The 18,635-nt window shown below is 34.6% G+C and overlaps 1 protein-coding gene across 1 annotated transcript in view; it reads left to right on the top strand.

Annotated features, from left to right (window-relative positions):
- Window positions 1–2,502: 2,502 nt before the first annotated feature.
- The window catches only part of LOC129264921 (disheveled-associated activator of morphogenesis 1-A-like), a 31,532-nt gene continuing 15,399 nt past the window's right edge, over window positions 2,503–18,635 (top strand). Inside the window, exons 1-7 of the mRNA XM_064101976.1 lie at window positions 2,503–2,615; window positions 11,776–11,879; window positions 12,252–12,318; window positions 13,139–13,256; window positions 14,506–14,688; window positions 15,430–15,497; window positions 18,419–18,445. Coding sequence (XP_063958046.1) covers window positions 2,574–2,615; window positions 11,776–11,879; window positions 12,252–12,318; window positions 13,139–13,256; window positions 14,506–14,688; window positions 15,430–15,497; window positions 18,419–18,445 — 609 coding nt within the window. The 5' untranslated portion in view covers window positions 2,503–2,573. The remainder of the gene's footprint in view (window positions 2,616–11,775; window positions 11,880–12,251; window positions 12,319–13,138; window positions 13,257–14,505; window positions 14,689–15,429; window positions 15,498–18,418; window positions 18,446–18,635) is intronic.

Raw genomic sequence — 18,635 nt, 5'->3', positions numbered from 1 at the left:
GGTACATTTCTGACAGAGGTGGATCTTATCTGATACAAATGACCACCATTTGTTGCATAATAGTTGCCATTAATTATTATAACATCTGTGATATTGCAAATTGTGAAAGAAGAGGTTTCAAACTCATTTGACTTTTCTTGAGGTCTTTTATCATGAGAAATAACCAAGAGAACGCACTTAATCAGATCAATATTCCAATTGAATTTTTACATTTAATGAAATTCAATGAATCGGTGTAGAATGATTTTGGTCATCACACTTTTGTTAGAGAATGTTAAATGATTGTGCAATATTATTCATATTGAATGTCTACCAAAGCCTTGAAGGCTGAAAAGGGCCCCTTTTTAGTGATATTGATATTGCCAGCAACATCGATCTTTTTACATCCTTCATATCTTCAGGGTCATTCCTCATGACCTGTGGACCAGATTGGACTTCATCATCAGTCATGGCCCAGTTAGTACTTCCATTTATAAATATTGTAGTCACAAGATAACAGATGTCAATGACTACTCATTATGTTGTGATATCTACCAAGATCTTATTCTCTCTCTCTCACCCTCTCCTTTGATTTGGTTAATCCCAGTCACCTGTTATACAATATACTTGAGGGTGGGGTTGGGGTTTGGGGCAACGATCAGATTGGATCTAAAGGGAATGGTTGCCAAACTTTTTTTCTAAGGTCATAGCAAAATGCTAGGCTTGCATGTGCATGTAATTGAGAAAAATTACCTTTTTATTTTTCAACAATATGTACCTATACATTTGTGTGATTCAGTGTATTTAAATAATACCAAATGTTTAGATATTTTTTTAGGAAAGTAATATCAATGACTTGCCATTTAGTGTGTGAGTTGTATTTTATAATCCTAGCTCCCATCCAATACTCCTATCTCTTCCAGTCCATAGCTCCCCTCTTTTCACTTCTCTAATTTTCGTATTTTTTGTCTCCTTTACATCCATTCTCCCCCAACTCTCCTGGATGATCTTCCCCAGTTCCTTGAACATCTGAAGGAGTTGAGTCATAATTGTGGTTTCACATGTTTTTCCATGTCCATGGTGTGTCATACTAAAGTAATTCCTATGGGCCAGTGAAAATGGACGTAACACAGAATTTCTTGCCCCATTGAAGAGTTCATTATGATAATCTACTTCATTTGTTTTAAATTATCAAAATGAGTAGAAACACATCCTTAAATGCATGTGATACAATGTAAGTGATTCGAAGAAGATCATGTCACTTTAGATTAACAGTGGGAATCTTACAATATAAAGACATACTTATTTTATAAACATCCATTGTATTTAAGAAGATATGTCCTAAACACGGTATTCATTTCTAATGTCATTCATATTTGATGACGAAGAGAATTGTAATTACTCACCTTTTTGTCATATATTGCTCCTTAACAAAAAATCATATACAAATTGACCCCAGCCACAGGAAAATTACCCCCCACTCCAATAAATTTGGAATATCAAAGTATGATATATCAGATTTTTAAAACATTGATTTGATAAAAACCTCCTGGCAAGATCTAGATACTCGGAATGACAAAAGTTCTGTTCAGAAGCCGCCCCGCCCCACTTGCAAGACCCCTGTTACAAAACATCTCATTTCCCCTGCCCTGCCAAAAAGAGCACTAGCACCGCATGTGAGAGCTCCATAAGTATCCACTAGCAGCTCTATGCACAGCTAACGTGCGCTGTACCTACAGTACCGCGATCCTGTTCCGTAGAACCTGTTTTTCACACCACAAGGTACATATTGAGTTCCCAAGACATTTTACCCTTGTAATCAGTTCATTAGACCCCCATTTCAGGGTTTTGTGAGGCACACCCATATAAATATGTAATTTGAGTGCCCCCCCCCCCTCACTGGTTCCATCATCGCCATTGGAAACTTCAGTTATATCCTGATTTCTGTTGTGTAGCAGTATTAAGTTGGTTCATGGGGACAGGGTGGTTCACACATCAGGGGAAGGGATACTTGGGGGAGGCCCAGCCATCATGGCTCCGCACTGCTCCCCATTCATTGGGTAGGAGTGGTTTGCTATGACGATGATCACAAGGCACCTGTTGTTGATAAGGGATGCTCCAAACCACACTGGCATAAGACAGGAAGACGATGAAGATCAGTCATCTTCCTATATCAAGCTTCTTTGGGTGCGTTCAAGCAATTATCTCAAGCAAGAATCACAAACATAGGTTTTTTTTTCTTTATTTTCTTTCTTTATTCAAATCCATTGTAGTTGGGATTTATAAAGTGTTATTTTGTTATGTATTTTAAGTTTTATATTGTATCAGGTATAATGATTTTGTAATTTTTGTTTATTAATTTGCTCAATGAATTAAATTGACTTAGACTTTGTTATCAAAGGTTTAAGATGATGGGCCCTGAAGATACAACTAGGGTCATTTCAAACTACCAAACTTAAACTTAGCAAAAATAATGTCATATCCTGAACTGATGATCTTTAAACCAATTTATTTCTCATTTACAGAGGTTAATCAATGATCTTGACAGAAGTTCAGGGAAGTACCGAGATGATGTTCACTTCAAGACAGCCTGTATGTCCTTCATCAATGCTGTCATCAAGTATGGAGCAGGAGAGGTAAGATTGTTTGTAGTTGTCTCTATGGAAACAAGAAAAGCCTGATGAGTATTGTTATTGTGAACATGCATCAAGCTTAGCTTGCATACAAATTTCTTTTGGTACTTTGCCAATGACATGCATTCATGAATATGATGAGCTCAGTTCCAATAGGTTCTGCAGCCAATTGTAATTAAGATTAATTACTATTTTTTTAATAATTATTTTGAGTGGAACTTCAATTTGGAAAGCAACCATTATGAAATGCACAAAACCTTTCCATAGATTCAGTGCAAACGCGAAACGTATGATTTCAGAACTTTTTGGAACTGGGCTCTTCATACATGTATGATTATAATCATAGAAATATCTACAGAACTTTAGATGATGCTGCTTCTTAGTGTCTTGACCTCAGTGTTTGCTGATGCTGCAGTCTGGGGATAACAAGATATAAATTCTTGAACGGGTAAACATTTGTAATTTTTTATAATTGACCTAAATTTGTGAGGAAAAAACTAATATGCTAAATCAGCATGGAGGTTTCAGGAGTTTGCAAACAGAATAATCTGCTGCAGGTCAAGTATGACAGATCTTCATTATTTTGTTTCAGAAATTTTCTTCTAAGTTTGCAGACCTCCCATTTCAACACACTATTATAGAATTATGAATTTCTTAGTAATAAGTAATCATAAATTGGCCCGGGATTCATAGGCTTGGTTATAATTTTACTTGTTCAGTTTATGGACTCTCCTGTTGGCCAAGTGTATATTTTTACGAAAATGAGACTCAATTGAGTCAATGAAAAATGTGTATTAATGTGATATCATGTCGGCTTTCCACAATTGGCTGTGTGACTGTTTGCCAACACTTGGTTATATCAGGCACAAGATAGTAATCATTTCATATTTATACAACATTCTTTCATGCAACTATTTGAGAAAACCCTTTTATCTGGCGTTTGCTTTTCCTCTATTTTATTTTTAATTTTTTTGCAGCAGTACATTTGATGAATGAAATTAATACTAGTTTTGCTGGGCATTGTTTTCATTTATTGAAAGGATGTCCCAAAATTATAACACAACCATATTTTGGGGGAATTGGTGCTGTCAGTGATAAAAGGTATTGCACGGTAGCCATGTTTCCGGCCTGTGCTAACGACGGCTCATTTCCACCTTACATTTTGGGCATTATTGATGGTTTCCTTCCAGCCTAAGTAAGGTTGAGAGATGTCAAGATTGCTCGTCATTCTGTCATTATATGTTTGACATGTTTCCAACTACAGGACGTTATACCCTCACGCAGACTTAAAAGATATATTAAAACAATTTCAATGTTAAGAAGCAATTTTTAGACCGGAATATGCAACAAGTCTAAAAGTTCTTTGGTCCAAAGCAATAAACTTACTTTAGGCAGACCTGGGGAGCATAGAAAATAATGTACATTATTTTTTGTTTTTTTACTTCACAGTGTAAAAACAATCAACTGAGCCAGAATGAAATAAGACATATTTATTTTCAATGAATGCATGTTGTTCATGAAGAACTACATTTTGTTTAAATATTTTATCAATGGCCTTCTCATTCAAAGTAGTTAAAATTTGTTGATGTCACATTGTATTATATGAACAAAGTAGCCCCTGGCAGAATGTGGAAAAGGAAAGAAAATAATTGAAGATTTGCCAACATCCGAATGTGTTAGAAAATTAGTATAATGAGCTCTGGCATTGCCTAATTATTGGATTAATGAAGGCTTAATTTGTTTGGCGCATCCAGTATTATGTTAGAAAAAAGATGATACATAAAGACATGAAAGGAAAGAAGATCAATGCACTATTTATTTGCTTTTAATGTTTTGCCCACACATGATGTTTTAAGATAGGGAGTTTGGGAAGCAATTACATTTGCATTTGTATGTTTGAAAGGCAGACAGACTTAAGTGTAATTTGCTTGCATGTCATGTGAGGTTTCTCCTCGTTGGAAAAAAAATGCCCTTCTCTTTGATACGTTTGTGGTTTTCTCAACTCCCATGTGTGAATTTTATTCTGCCTTGACCAGTCTATTGCCTATTTTAGTGTTTTTATCACTTATATTTGTGAGGAGGTAATTATATTCTTTGGGGGACGTAGATACATGCATTTCCTCCCCCACTCCTTTCATTCTGAGATCTATATTGATGATCTTCTATATTGCCCTCTGCGAGTGAACTTCAAACACTTTCAATCTGGCATCTCTGCTTCTCACATCCCTCTCTCAGGTCAGCTTCATCTCAGACATCCTTTCTTTTATCTCTATCTTATCTCTCCTATCTTCTTGTGTTTCCCCCAAACCAATATGCCCAAACCCATCACAATCTTTAGCCAGTATTTCCCTAAATGTAACCTGTGGCACTTCTTCATATCAGTTGGGTTTCCAATCTATCCCATCATCTCATCTTCCATCTCTCTCCCTACCCTTTCTTGTTTCTTACCCCTTCCTCTTCTTATTCCCCCCTCTCCCTTTCCTCATCTAACCCTTCCCAGTTCCCCTTGGAGTCACCTGAGTCACTCATGTCCTGTCATCTTGCTTCTCTCCCGGAAAGCAAAGTTTGGCAGGAGCAACGCTCTGAAGGTTGTTGTCTGTCTGCCTATGTCCCCCTTCCTACCACAGCTATTTATGAAATCCATATTTATTTGGGGGAGTTCGTTCACACAACCCATATATACCAGAAAGTTTATCTGAGATAAAAATCTCATTCTAGCACCTCATTAAAATATGCCTTTTTTTTACAAGCCCCCTCTCCAAAAGTGTGTGTAGCAATTTGCCACCACATCCTCTAATATATTTGGATCCTGATATTTAATAGTATTGAATAATGCCTCAGGATATAAATGATTTTTGTTTCAATCCTCAATTTATACTTACCAAAGAAAGAAGGGGGAAAAAACTTATTTCCAGGACACTCTCAATCAGCTGATTCCATGATGTTCAAAAGGATATTGCTTAGGGTGGTCTGTGCATTAACCATACTTCATACAGATGTGTGTCTCAACCCAGGTGTAGGCCTAGCTATCTACCCTTGATGTGAAGTCATTCCTAAATTGTATTGCGATCAGCCTTTCGTTTCCAAGTATTGTACATCTTTTCCTTTTATGTATTTACAGTGTTTTAGTTTGGCTTATGATGATTTTACAAAAATGTAAATTTGATTCTCTTGGTGCTATCAGTTTGCCTTTACATAGTTTGATTCCACTGTTGAAGTATCCTGATAATGTAAACAAGTGTTTATCAGAAGCCCAAGTCAGCGGGTTCTCCCCAGAGATATCTGTAGGATAAGGTCACAGGATCTGTGCTATCAGAATACATTCATTCCCCAAAGACCCGTTGTCTTAACCATGTCCTCATGTTCACCTATCATCAATTCTTGGAGTGTGCCAGTTTTAGAAAAAAATAGGAAACAAATGTTCCGCTATGTGATTTGTTCCTCTCTCTCTCTCAAAAAAAGAAGGAAATTCAATGCTTTACCATGTTTTTTTTTTCTTGCAAAGGCAGAAAGGTGAAATAAATGAAGCAATAGATTGTGTTTAATTCGGAACAACATTTTTAATGAATAACAAATGGTGTTATGGCAGAAATGAATTCCATTCTGAAACAGATGTCATTAAACTGTTGAAAAGGGGTGTTTTTGTCTTGCCTACATAGTAGAGCGAGACTATAGGTGCCGCTTTTCCGACGGCGGCGGCGTCAATATCAAATCTCAACCTTATACCCCTTTCATAAACCCATCCTCCAATTAGCCGCCTAAGAGTAATGCAGATAATTCAATAAAAATTGCGTTCACAAACTCCGAAAATAATCCGCACTATTTTTACGAGCGCCCGTCCTGAAAAAGGCGGATAATCGTCATGGCAACCGCACACACCCCCTCCGATGTGGTTGTGTTGGAAAAGGGTGACCGCACCATGGCAATTATCCGCATTACTTTGGAAATGCGTTCATAAAGTCAAAATCTGGTCCCGATGCCGCTATTATGCGGATAATTGCAGCATCAAAATAATGCGGATAACTCTGGTCCTCCTCCTATTTTATGACCAAATTATGCTGCTATTAGCCGCATAATTGGGTTTATGAAAGGGGTATAAGGTTAAGTTTTTGAAATGTTAGCATAACTTATATAACTTATATAACGTATATGGACCTAGTTCTTTAAACTTACACATAAGGGTAATGAAGTATTACAAAACATCCTGCTTGAGTTTCAGGTCACATGAACAAGGTCAAAGGTCATTTAGGGTCAATGAGCTTTGGGCATGTTAGGGGTATTTGTTGAATTTCCATGTAACTTCACATTTTAAGTTTGCCTTTTGGGACTTGGAACAAGATGCTTTTGAAAACAAATCACAAGAGTGAAATTACAGAAAGATATTTTTAGATTGAAATTATTTAATCATCTAAATATAACTAAACAAGGAAAAAATGTCAATATAAATGAGAAAACATATACTGTATGGTATTCAGCCCTCTCTGGGGAAGCTGAAATAATAAAAAGATTCTCTTACCAAAACCTAAGTCAACAGATAACTACCCAATATCTATCAACTAAGCTGTCACACCTTATGTGGTAATATTCACTAAATAAAATATTCTATGTCATCTGACACTATAACTATGAATTGGACTAAATAACAATAATATCTATGTCACTTGACATTTCTTTCCTTGTCAGTTAACAAAGGAAATAACACATGGGTAGGGGGAAGTTAGGTTGGTTTGGCCATAATTGCAGACCCTATTTTTACAATCTGTTCCAAATTGAACGTTTCCTCTAACTCCAGATTTCAAACGTGAATGTGGCAAGCAAATGTTACCCCAATATCAATTTGAGAGCTGAAATTTGATATTTGAAGTCTTTTATATGAAGTGAAAATTTATCCTCAGGCTAAAAACATCCTCATTTTATTTGTTTGGAGACAGGGTTGTTTTTTTCCGTTCTATCATTGGCTGGGGGTTGCAGGTTTCAATTTAGTTTTTCAATTACATAATGAGTGCTAATAAAGGAGTTGTGTGATTGCCAAGAAATGAACCTGTTAGCTGAAGACAGGGTTGTAATAAAAAACGTTTTTTATTAAAAAAAACAAATAAAACGTTTTTTATTGTTTTAAAACGTTTTAAATCGTTTTAAAACGTTTTTTTTCCAACGAACGATGTAATTTTCCTGTAAATCAATTAAATTATACACTTAATACAATATGATTTAAGCTCTTGATGTTTTAATTACATTTTTGGAGTATTAAGAGATGACTACAATTTTTGTTACTGAATTTTCAACAGAAAAGTTCATATTTTTCCCAAAATTACTAAATAAAGGAAATTGAATGCCAAAAAATTAAGTTGACATTTTATAAGTTTATTCCTCATACATGTAGTCTCAGGTTTTTTTAAGTCTTATCAATCTATAGGGGTGAGAAGAAGTTGCACTATGTAAGAAAACAACATAATCTATAGACTATAGGCTTTCAAAGCTTAATTTCATTTACTCAATATGCTTTATTTCATTTGTATCAATTATACAAATTTTAAGTAATAATAATGATAATAATAGTCCGCTTTTATATAGCGCTTAATACATTGGAAAGACGTGTCTAAGCGCTTTACAGATATATTATTAACCCAGTCATCGGATTCAATCGGTCATTCCCGCACACAATGTATGCACATCCTCCACTCCCTGGGTAGTATTCCAGTCAGTCGCTAGTGAGGCGCACACAGTACTGGACAAGCTACAATGACTTCCACATCCTACCGGGTACCCACAAGTGCATGAAATATAAGTTTGGGTTTAAATCTATAAATATTAGGCCCTTGAACTGCTTATTTCTTTAATTGAGGAATTTTAATCAAATTGTTTTTTTCAATGTTTGTTTTAACTGTTTTTTTTTTTAATTTCTTATGTACATTTTTGTGGTTACTTTTGGGTTTTTTTATCGTTTTTTAATGGAAATTATTTGCAATAATTTTCCAATCATTAACAAAAAGTACAAATATTGATACAGATAAAATGTTGGCAAAAAATTTGCATTGGCTTTACTTGTGTAATATCATGGAGCTATCATGTGTTGATAGCTCCATGGTAATATCATAACCGCATATCCATGCATGTATCAAAAAAATAGTCTTGAACAATATGGCGTGGCCCTGCTGTTCTTATGGATTTATCATATACATTTTTAAGGGGGCCACTACAGTCCCCTGGGATTGTTAGGTTAAAGGTCAAATCCACCCCAGAAAAATGCTGATTTGAATCAGTAGAGAAAATTCAAACAAGCATAATGCTGAAAATTTCATCGAAATCGGATGTAAAATAAGAAAGTTATGACATTTTAAAGTTTCGCTTATTTTTCACAAAACATTTATAACAACTCAGTGATGTGCAAATAAGGGAGTTGATGATGTCCCTCACTCACTATTTCTTTTGTTCTTTTAATTGTTTGAACAATAAAATATTTCAATTTATACAGATTTGATAATAATGACCAACTTAACTGAACCAAAAAAATGTTAAAACAATGGTAGTTCCACTCATGTTCAGGGAGGAAAAAAAATATATTTCACATGACAATGAGAAAATAACGACATACAAAATAAATAGTGAGTGATGTCATCAGTCCCCTCATTTGCATACCAACCAGGATGCGCATATAACTGTTTTGCGAAATTAAGCGAAACTTTAAAATGTCATCACTTTATTACTTTACATTCGATTTTGATGAAATTTTCAGCATAATAGGTTTTTCTTGGGGTGGACTTGTCCTTTAAGGTTTGCTAGCTGATTATCTTATTCTGAATTAAACTACTTTTCTTCATCTTTACAAAGCGCAAAGTTTCACCTACTTTCGTGTGTACCTCAAGGTTACAATGTCAGTTATACTGTCTATTTGCAAAATATTATTGTGCTTGTGCAACACTTCCATTTCATTCAAGTACTACTATTACATATTTGAGCTTATTTTAGATAGTGTTTCTTTCCATGTCTTAAAGTGAGCACAACACTCAAATGCTTGTTAAAATGAGAATATATAGATTGATCTACATAATTGAACAGGAGGAAAGGAACATGACAAAGCAATGGAAAAGGGGAGAATAAGGGGGGAAAGAGAGAGGAGAAAAAGAGTGGTGGTGAGAAAGAGATTTAGTTAGAAGAAAATAATATACCACTTAAGAAAAAAAGTATAAAAAATATATTCATGTAAAATCACATCCATGCATATTTATAACACACAAGTCTATGAGGTGTTTTAAAACACGTTTTTTTTGTAAAAAAAACGGGTGTTTTAAAACGCGTTTTAAAACATGTTTTAAAACACACCGTTTAAAACGTGCCAACCCTGGCTGAAGATCCTTTGCCTTGAGATTTGAAAGTAATAGGGGTACTTTTTTACTTAGTTCTCAACAATTTCTATACCATCAATGTAGTTTTGTTGATAATCTTTAATTAAACGCAAGCTAAATTACATTGAAGCTGTTTTTTTTATCGGACTCTCTGAGGTTTTTTTTTAATAGCATTATAGGTCCTAAATTGTGAGAAAAAGCACTGCATAATTCAAATAACTTATTTTGATATTAAAAGGAAATAGCTGTCAAATAAAATACTGAAATCATTCTTTCAATTCTATGCATAATGAATAAACCAACATAGGAGCAAGGTCTGTAGATTGGATGCCTGTTATATCCATCTCCCCCAATGCATCACATCATTAGCATCATACTTCAGAATTGTGGTGTAGTTACAGACCATCATATATGCACAGCTGTCCGCAGATTGATAGATACTCCAGATCCCAGACATCAAAGGCTTTGCCACCTTTGAGAGAAGAAATTAGGATCCATTTCTTGTTAGTAGTACATGTATCCCCCTTCCCCAAAGGACAGCATGATAGATTTGGCAGAGCCGATGCTCGTGGTCATGATAGGAAGCGGCTGGAGCAGCTCATTTTGAGTCCAGTCTTTGAAAATACTTGTGCAAATATGATATCAAATTTAGGAAAGTGTATTTAATTCTTAGATTATACATGCAAAGGGTGTTTTTTTTATTTGTTTTATTTATGAAAGCTCAAACAGATGGTGTTAGTAGCGAATTCCAGAGAGCAAGAAAGAGATGGAGAGCTTTAGAGAAGTAATTGACATCACTTGCTCAAATACAACTTTATGTGTAAATGTGTGTTACAGAAATTTTACAAAAATGCCAAGATGGTGGTTGAGAGAAAGTAGAGAGAGATAGAGGGGGAGTCAGAAATATTGATTTCTCTAAAATATAGAAGAGAGAAAGGGAAGTGTGCAGTTGTGAATAAAAGAAAAAAAATACTTTCATTAGTTGGGGTGATCATATATTTGCTAATAAAATGTCAATGATTTTTCTTCCTAGACTGAGATTCATCAGCAGATAAGTTCTATGAAATATAACTACATGTAGCTGGAAGATGGAAACGAATGCCTTATAATGAAGGAGAACTATCCTGCTGATTGATAATAGTTCTTAGTTCTGACTTGATAAATTGATGTAGATACTGGAATCAAAGATAGAAGACTGGTGTTGTGACAAAACAACCCTATCTTTTGTTCATCATGGTACTTCTAAAGCTTCTAACTGTCAAAACACTTTTAAGGTTTTACCTTGAAAACCTTCTTTTGAAGGAGATCAGTATATATCATTGGATAAAGATTTTAAAGGATTCACATTTGTTTTGGACAGTCTATTTTGATTCCTATGTTAAACAATTTGAGTTAACTTTTCATACCTATTCATACCTATGCTATCCTTCAAATATTTTGAAATATACTTTAAGAGTAGTTGTAATAAATAGGTTTATTGAAATTTGCAGAAGTGTTTGTGTTGTATTGAGGCAATTAAGAAAAATTACTGTTCCATACATAAGTGAATATTTTAGGTTGAATTTTGACAACAATCCTTAAAAGCTTCTGTTATAGAACTGATGCAACTATGTTATAAGCTATAAATGCATAGGCCTATATGTGTTCAGAAACAGACCCTTGTCTTCCATAAATTTGCTTTACTTTATGATTCAAAAGTTGAATCTTTGGGGGAAATAATTGCACTGATCAAGCTCCATTTGTCTTCAGCTACTCACCACATTGATCAACATTTTCTATACTTATGATTGTTTTTCTTTATTTTTTTCAATTTGCAGGATAATTTGGAATTTAGGATTCACTTGAGATATGAATTTCTAATGCTTGGTATTCAGCCTGTGATAGACAAGTTAAGAACACTAGAAAATGCAACATTAGATAGGTGAGTAAGTTCTTAGTCAAGATTCCTTTCACCTGGAATGACCTTGTCATTCAAATGCTATGTAAAATTTATCCCAAACTAATTTGCATTACACTTTTCTGTATTGTTTGATGGTAATTTTATGTACATCATTTGATAGTAATATTACTTGGCTTCACGGTACACAATTGATGTATCTTTGCCGGAATACACAAATAAGATGTTTCAGCAAGTATGTTCTTGCGGTTCTTGCAGAAAAATACAAGATGTAAAAGGAAGCCTCTACATTGATTTCCCTTTGCTAAGGAAACTTTAAAAACTTGATCTATGGATGTATTGTGACCGACTGATTGTATTCTTACCAACTTATCTGTGTATTTTTAAAAATTTCAGGCATTTAGATTTCTTTGAGCTGGTCAGAAATGAAGATGAAAGAGAACTTGCCAAAAGGTTTGACATGGTGAGTGAATTTTTCTTTATTTTTTTCTCCCTGGTAAGCACTATTGTACAAATATCAAATGAAAGGGAGCTGGATTTAAATGACAGCTAGTAAAATCACTTCTGTCTCAACTACATAAGCAGAAGCAAAATCATCAGTTCTCACATGAGCTTTTAATGAGCTCATCTTGCATGAAGTTATTGCAAATAATATGGTGCCATCTTATATTGCTCAATTCCTTGTTCAGCAAGCTGTAAACTCCATCAAATTCATGTCTGGATATTAGCCACTCCTCATTGCATATGTGACTGTTCAATTGATGTTTTTATATTTCAGGGTCATGCTTATTTTACATAGACATGACGGTTTATGTTAATAACAAAATGACACCTCAAATTATTTTTCATTTACAAAATACACTGATTAACGTTTAGATGAATATGATCAATGATCTCTCGACTGGAAAATACTATGTGATGAAGTTTAACTTGAAAAAAAAAACTTGAGTGAAATGAAGAAAATGCTCCAACTTTGTAATAGATAGGCTTAAATGAAGAAAATGCTCCAACTTTGTAATAGATAGGCTTTGTTCTGTCCCATAAAAGTTACAATCATTTGCACAGTTATAAAGCATGAATAAGGACCCCTTTATCATAAAATATATAATTACACAATTCTGAAGCAATACTTAAGGGCCTTGAAATATAACAATTAATTAGTATAAGTTAATGGAAAACCTTTTACAAAAAGTAACAATTGTAAATATCAAGCATATCTCTTTATGTTAGAAATCCCTGATGCTGAATATGAATACTGATTGTAACCTGTTTTTATCTTTCAGGTTCATGTTGATGTACGGAATGGCAATAATATGTTTGATGTTATTAAGAAGAAGATCAGTCATACAGAGGCTTATCCACATCTCATGTCCATCCTACAGCATTTATTACTGCTTCCAAGTAAGCTTCTCAATCAGTTCAAAGATAGGAATGAACAGGGCAGAAATGTCAACAACTCCTTTATCGCAAATTTTATAATTTTTCTTTTGGTATAAAAAAACTGCAGGTTTCATTACAATATTAAAAAAATACTGCATGATTCATTAAAACTACCTAAAAAGGTACGATGCTGTTTTCCACCCCAAATACCATAGTAAGCCCTCATTGTATTGCAATTATTGTGACAAGGTTGGGAAGAGGCATCACCAGACAGACTTTAAGTTGAGGTAGGGAAGACTTGCAAACCCTGTTGAAATGTTGTGATTTTTCCACAAAGCCTCCGCTATGTCCAAAGAAATTCACAGTTTTTAAGAATGTGAGTCTATTTATCAATAATGTGGAATGTATGAACCTGCATTTGCTCTTTCAAACTCATCAATTAGCACATGTTATCATAGTATCTTGACCTACATCACATGGCATCTCATTTTGGCCCCTCCTTGGATACATTCACTTTCAAAATCACTGTGGGAGATTAAAAGTGGTAAGAAAAAAAAAATCAATACACCACTATGGGACAATACCTTGGATGTCAAGTTCATTGATAAGAGCTATGACTCTGGCACCCATTGAAAAAAAGGGAGCTTTTCATAAACATACTGGAACTAGGTCAAAGTTTCTCCCTTTCCATTGTATATGCTTTTGTTGTCAGATTATCAAGGGTTTGGTATTAATGGGGGAGCTTTATAATAAAGAGCTTAAGTAACTAATTATCTATTCACATCAGTACACTAGTATTCTAAAGGAATTATACATGAATAAAAAGCCCATGAAAGGCTCTACAAGTTTGCTACACACTTTCTTTCAAAGTGGATGAAAAAAAATTAACAGAGGTGAGTTAGCTGCTACAATAATGTAACACATTGGTGGTTTGGGGGCTACACATAAAAAGTTGATGCTGTTCTTTCAGGTACTGCTTAAGGCAATGCTATTTACTCTTCCTATCCACCCGGTGCCTGGCAAGAAGGCAGAAGGTACAGTTCTGTGGTTTGATTCTGCTTTGATTGGAACATGTGACCTTCCATCCATGAGTAGAGGTTCCTCTCATCCTCATATTCCATATCAAAATAATATACCATCGATATGATTTCTTTCTCTCAATACCAAGAAAAAGTCCTCATAAGGATGACTTTTATCAATACCAAAAGGAAAGTAGTCCTTTGGTGTTCTCTTTTGAGCTACAACATTGAGTGTTTCTGTTCTTCAACAGACCAAGGCAAGAGTATCCATCATTGGTCCCTGGTAGACCTCTTACTCCAGCAAATCGTACTACAGTTTGACGACGGAGGCAACCCGGACGTCTCGCCCTTTGACATCAACTTCAAGGACGTCATCGAGAAGGTCATCAACCAGGATGTTATTAGGCAGCGAGAAGCAGAGGAAAGAGAAAGAGGTAAGGGTTTTTAGGATCAAGATTTGAAAAAAGAGGGGTTTTTGCAAATGATTGCCTGTCTTCTTATACCCCTTTCATAAACCCATCCTCCAATTATCCGCCTAAGAGTAATGCGGATAATTCAATAAAGATTGCATTCACAAACTCCGAAAATAATCCGCACAATTTTTTACGAGCGCCCGACCTGAAAAAGGCGGATAATTGTCATGGCAACTGCACACATCCCCTCCGATGGGGTTGTATTGGAAAAGGGTGACCTTGTGACCGCACCATGGCAATTATCCGCATTACTTTGGAAATGCGTTCATAAAGTCAAAATCTGGTCCCGATGCCGCTATTATGCGGATAATTGCAGCATCAAAATAATGCGTATAATTCTGGTCCCGCTCCGATTTTACGACCAAATTATGCGGATATTATTCGCATAATGGGGTTTATGAAAGGGGTATTATACACTCCTGAACATGATTTCTACATGAAAGATTTGTGTGAGCACATTTCTAGTAGAGGGTATTAAAGTCCATGACTGGCATTCTCAATCATTATTCTTGGTGAGGACAAAAATTAATATTTGAATTTTGCCTTTTTTCTTACCATTGAATACAATTAGATTACATCAAATTGATTTTGAGGTCACACCAAAGAAAACTGGAATTAGCTTTTTAAGAATTTCCTTTTGCAATCCTTACACAAGTGTTTCATATAAAAATGAAAATCACTATTGCTTTAATTTTTTTATAGAATATGGAGAGCTGAAAGAACAGCTAGAGAGGAAAGACAGGGAGTTGGATGGCAAGGAAAAGCAACGGGTAAGGAATATCTACAAATGACATGATAGCAAAAATTAGGTTGGAGAATTATAAAGCATCCCTATGTACACAGGTTTTAGTATCATAGCAATCAGTCATGAATGCCAAACATTCTTCAGGGTTGGTTTGGCATTAGACAGTGGTAGTGTTAACCCCCTGACTACTGAACTTCTTGATTCTCAAAGACTTAAAGCAGGAACTACCCTGTTTCAGTTGGCAACAGGTAAGCAATGTCTTTATAGTTGACCAAGTAGGAGAGCTGAATCTGGGAGACCTAAGAGAGTTCATCCACTTCACTTGGGGCTATTAATAGCAGCCTCCTATTATCCCACGGGAGAATGTGCATTGACATTTGGATAGTAGGAAGGAAGAGCTTGATGTTTGAATCAGGTTTTCTCCCAGTGGGGGGATGACGGAACCATGACAGGGGCTTCTGGGGTACAGAAGTGGTGAGGGTGTCATCTGTGGGTTCCCTGGAATTGAGAGTGTTAGATAGAACTTTTGGAGACAAGTGTATGGGGGTGGAGGACAAGGTAAGGCTCTCGTCAAAATTGTAAAAGTGAAATAAAAAGTCTCCTTCTCTATAGCTTTTTCTAGATTTATTATCTCTCCAGACTTATGGAGGACAAAGCTTGCCCTAATTCATTCATAGCACATTCTACAGAGTGGAATTTGTGATTCTTTTTATTATTGGGAAAAGCACTATATAAAAATTGGCTATTATTATTATTTTATTTTATTTTTTATTATCATTATTATTATTATTATTATTATTATTACATACGGGAGAAACCCTTGGAACTTAATGGATTTTTGTATAACTCTTAATTTCTTAAATATTCTGTATGCATCGTGTGCACTATAAATACATATTTTTATTTGACATGGGAATGTATCCATCCCATCCACCCCCTCCTACTTCTCTCCCTCCTATCATCTACTCTTACCTCCCCTTACTATATTTATTATCCAATGGACCTGGCTCAACATTTTGACATCAAAATTGTCAGTTTCATGGAGACTAATTGCCCCTCCTACCATCCTATTTTTATCCCTTTCATGTTTATAGCATGGTTGGAATGTTCCTCTTGCCTGTTGTCATGGAAACCTGTCCTACTCCACTTCACAGGTGTCGTTAGGATCACCTAATACTGAGGGTTTTCAGTGTACACATGGCTCCTTACAAATTATTTTATCTTAACACAGAGGTACATTGTCCTTTGTAGGAGACACTTGTGCCTTATCTCTTTAAATTGAATGCGATTAATTTCATATGAAATATGATCAGAAAGGCAAAAAGGTTTTCGACTGGTTTATACCTCTTCAAGTCCAGTAACTGAATGAAAAATGTTTAGCGCTAGCTGATAATGACGCTCTGTAAATTGTCAGCCTAATTAAATTAATGACACCACTGTTTCAAAATACAAATTGATAGTTTTTTACTGAAAATTTACAGTTTATTAACTTTTTGACTTGTGTTATATCCTTATTTGATTTTTTTTCAAACTGTAAATGGGCAGGAAAAAGTACACTTGTTGCCAATTTTAGAAGTTAAAACATATCTTCAACAATGTAATGGATCAAATGTAAGGACAAGCTTTCAAAATGGGTTTCTCTCTTGCACTTTTTGTTTGAGCTGAAAATGTCAAAATTTGATGTTAGATCCGTGAAGTTGCTACAAAATTTCTACTGATGCTTTCCATTTTTCAATTTAGCTGCTTTATCGTGTGTATGATTTTATTATTTCGCAATCCATGTTCTTTATTTCAATTCGATTTCTCTTTTGATTTGCCAAGTACTATAATCCACCAAAGTGCCTTATTGTGTTTCATCTGGTGTATCATTTTACTTGTTAAACATCTATAACCAATTTATGTTTAGAGTATATCCCATTTTCTTTCTTCTATGTAATAAGTATATGCAGTTTATTATTATTTTCCTTGCATTTTCATTTGTCATCTCCAAGCCAGTTCAGTTATACAAAAAATAAGATGATTTCTGAAATGTTTCCCTTATTAGTAAGTTATAAGATTCAAGCTGTCTATCTGTTCTTATAACTTAAAATGTCTGAATTTCCTTTTTCTGATACATGGACAGAAGTTAATTTGTCATTAGTAATGTTTTGATAAAGGTTTATTTTTTAAATAAAAAAGAAAATAACTGAAATGTATAAAAATTCTACATTGATCAAAGTTTCTGACTTCACTTTTATTCAAAACACAATCGATATTACAAAATAAGTGTTAGATTTTGATTGAATTTCAGTGCTTCACAATTATGTTGGTTCCATGTTGCTTTTTTATCTCACCGCTATCGATGTATTCCTCTGTTTTGCAGAGATATTCATTTGATAAGTGTGATCATCTTTTAATTGTTACGTGTATGCTGCCATTATTATTTTTTGTAATTTGCTGTTGGGCTACGACATAAAGCAGCTTGAACATCCTGAATATAGGTACCTATCGTTGATAGGTGCAACATGATTTTGAAATATTTGATGTTTCTGCATATTATGTAATAGAATATCCAATAACATTCAAATGATAAATTGAATGATCTTTTTATTTTACTGTATTATATTATCAGCTTTGTTGAAGGTCCATGTATTATTATATCAGAAGAAATTTGTTTGGTTTATGTGGTAGTACCATATTTGTTTGCATTTGGGTTGGATTGTTGGAATAACAAAAACAGTGCTTCTTAATAATGTGTAGTAAAATTAAAATATTAACAATAACCTTTGTTACAAATGGAAATCATATTTTGTATTGACTGAACTGGGCTTTTAGATGGTAAATTGAAGACTAAATATATCACGTTGTATATATTTTTACATTTCTTTTTTTTTTCTTGTGTGTAACGTGTCTTCTTTTTCCCATGTTCTGTCTCTTGCCTATTCATCCCTCCTTTATTTTTCATAGAGGTCAGACGTTCAGTCAATGTCGTCGGTGGGTAACAGACGTACATTTGTATTACTTTTACCCAGCATGCACCATTGACGTTTCATTCAATCAAATTTTCATGTTTTCATTTTGGTGTGGCTGTTGCCAATTTGCCGTAAATCCTTTTCCTTTCCTGTTTTTCACCACCATCCTATTACTGCTGTTGCCATTAAAAAGTTAAAAGATTTTTTTCTTT

Source organism: Lytechinus pictus, chromosome 7 (assembly GCF_037042905.1).
Source record: "Lytechinus pictus isolate F3 Inbred chromosome 7, Lp3.0, whole genome shotgun sequence".
Lineage (NCBI taxonomy): Eukaryota > Metazoa > Echinodermata > Echinoidea > Temnopleuroida > Toxopneustidae > Lytechinus > Lytechinus pictus.
Note: the sequence above shows the minus strand (reverse complement) of the source record. Positions and strands in the feature narration are given on the sequence as shown.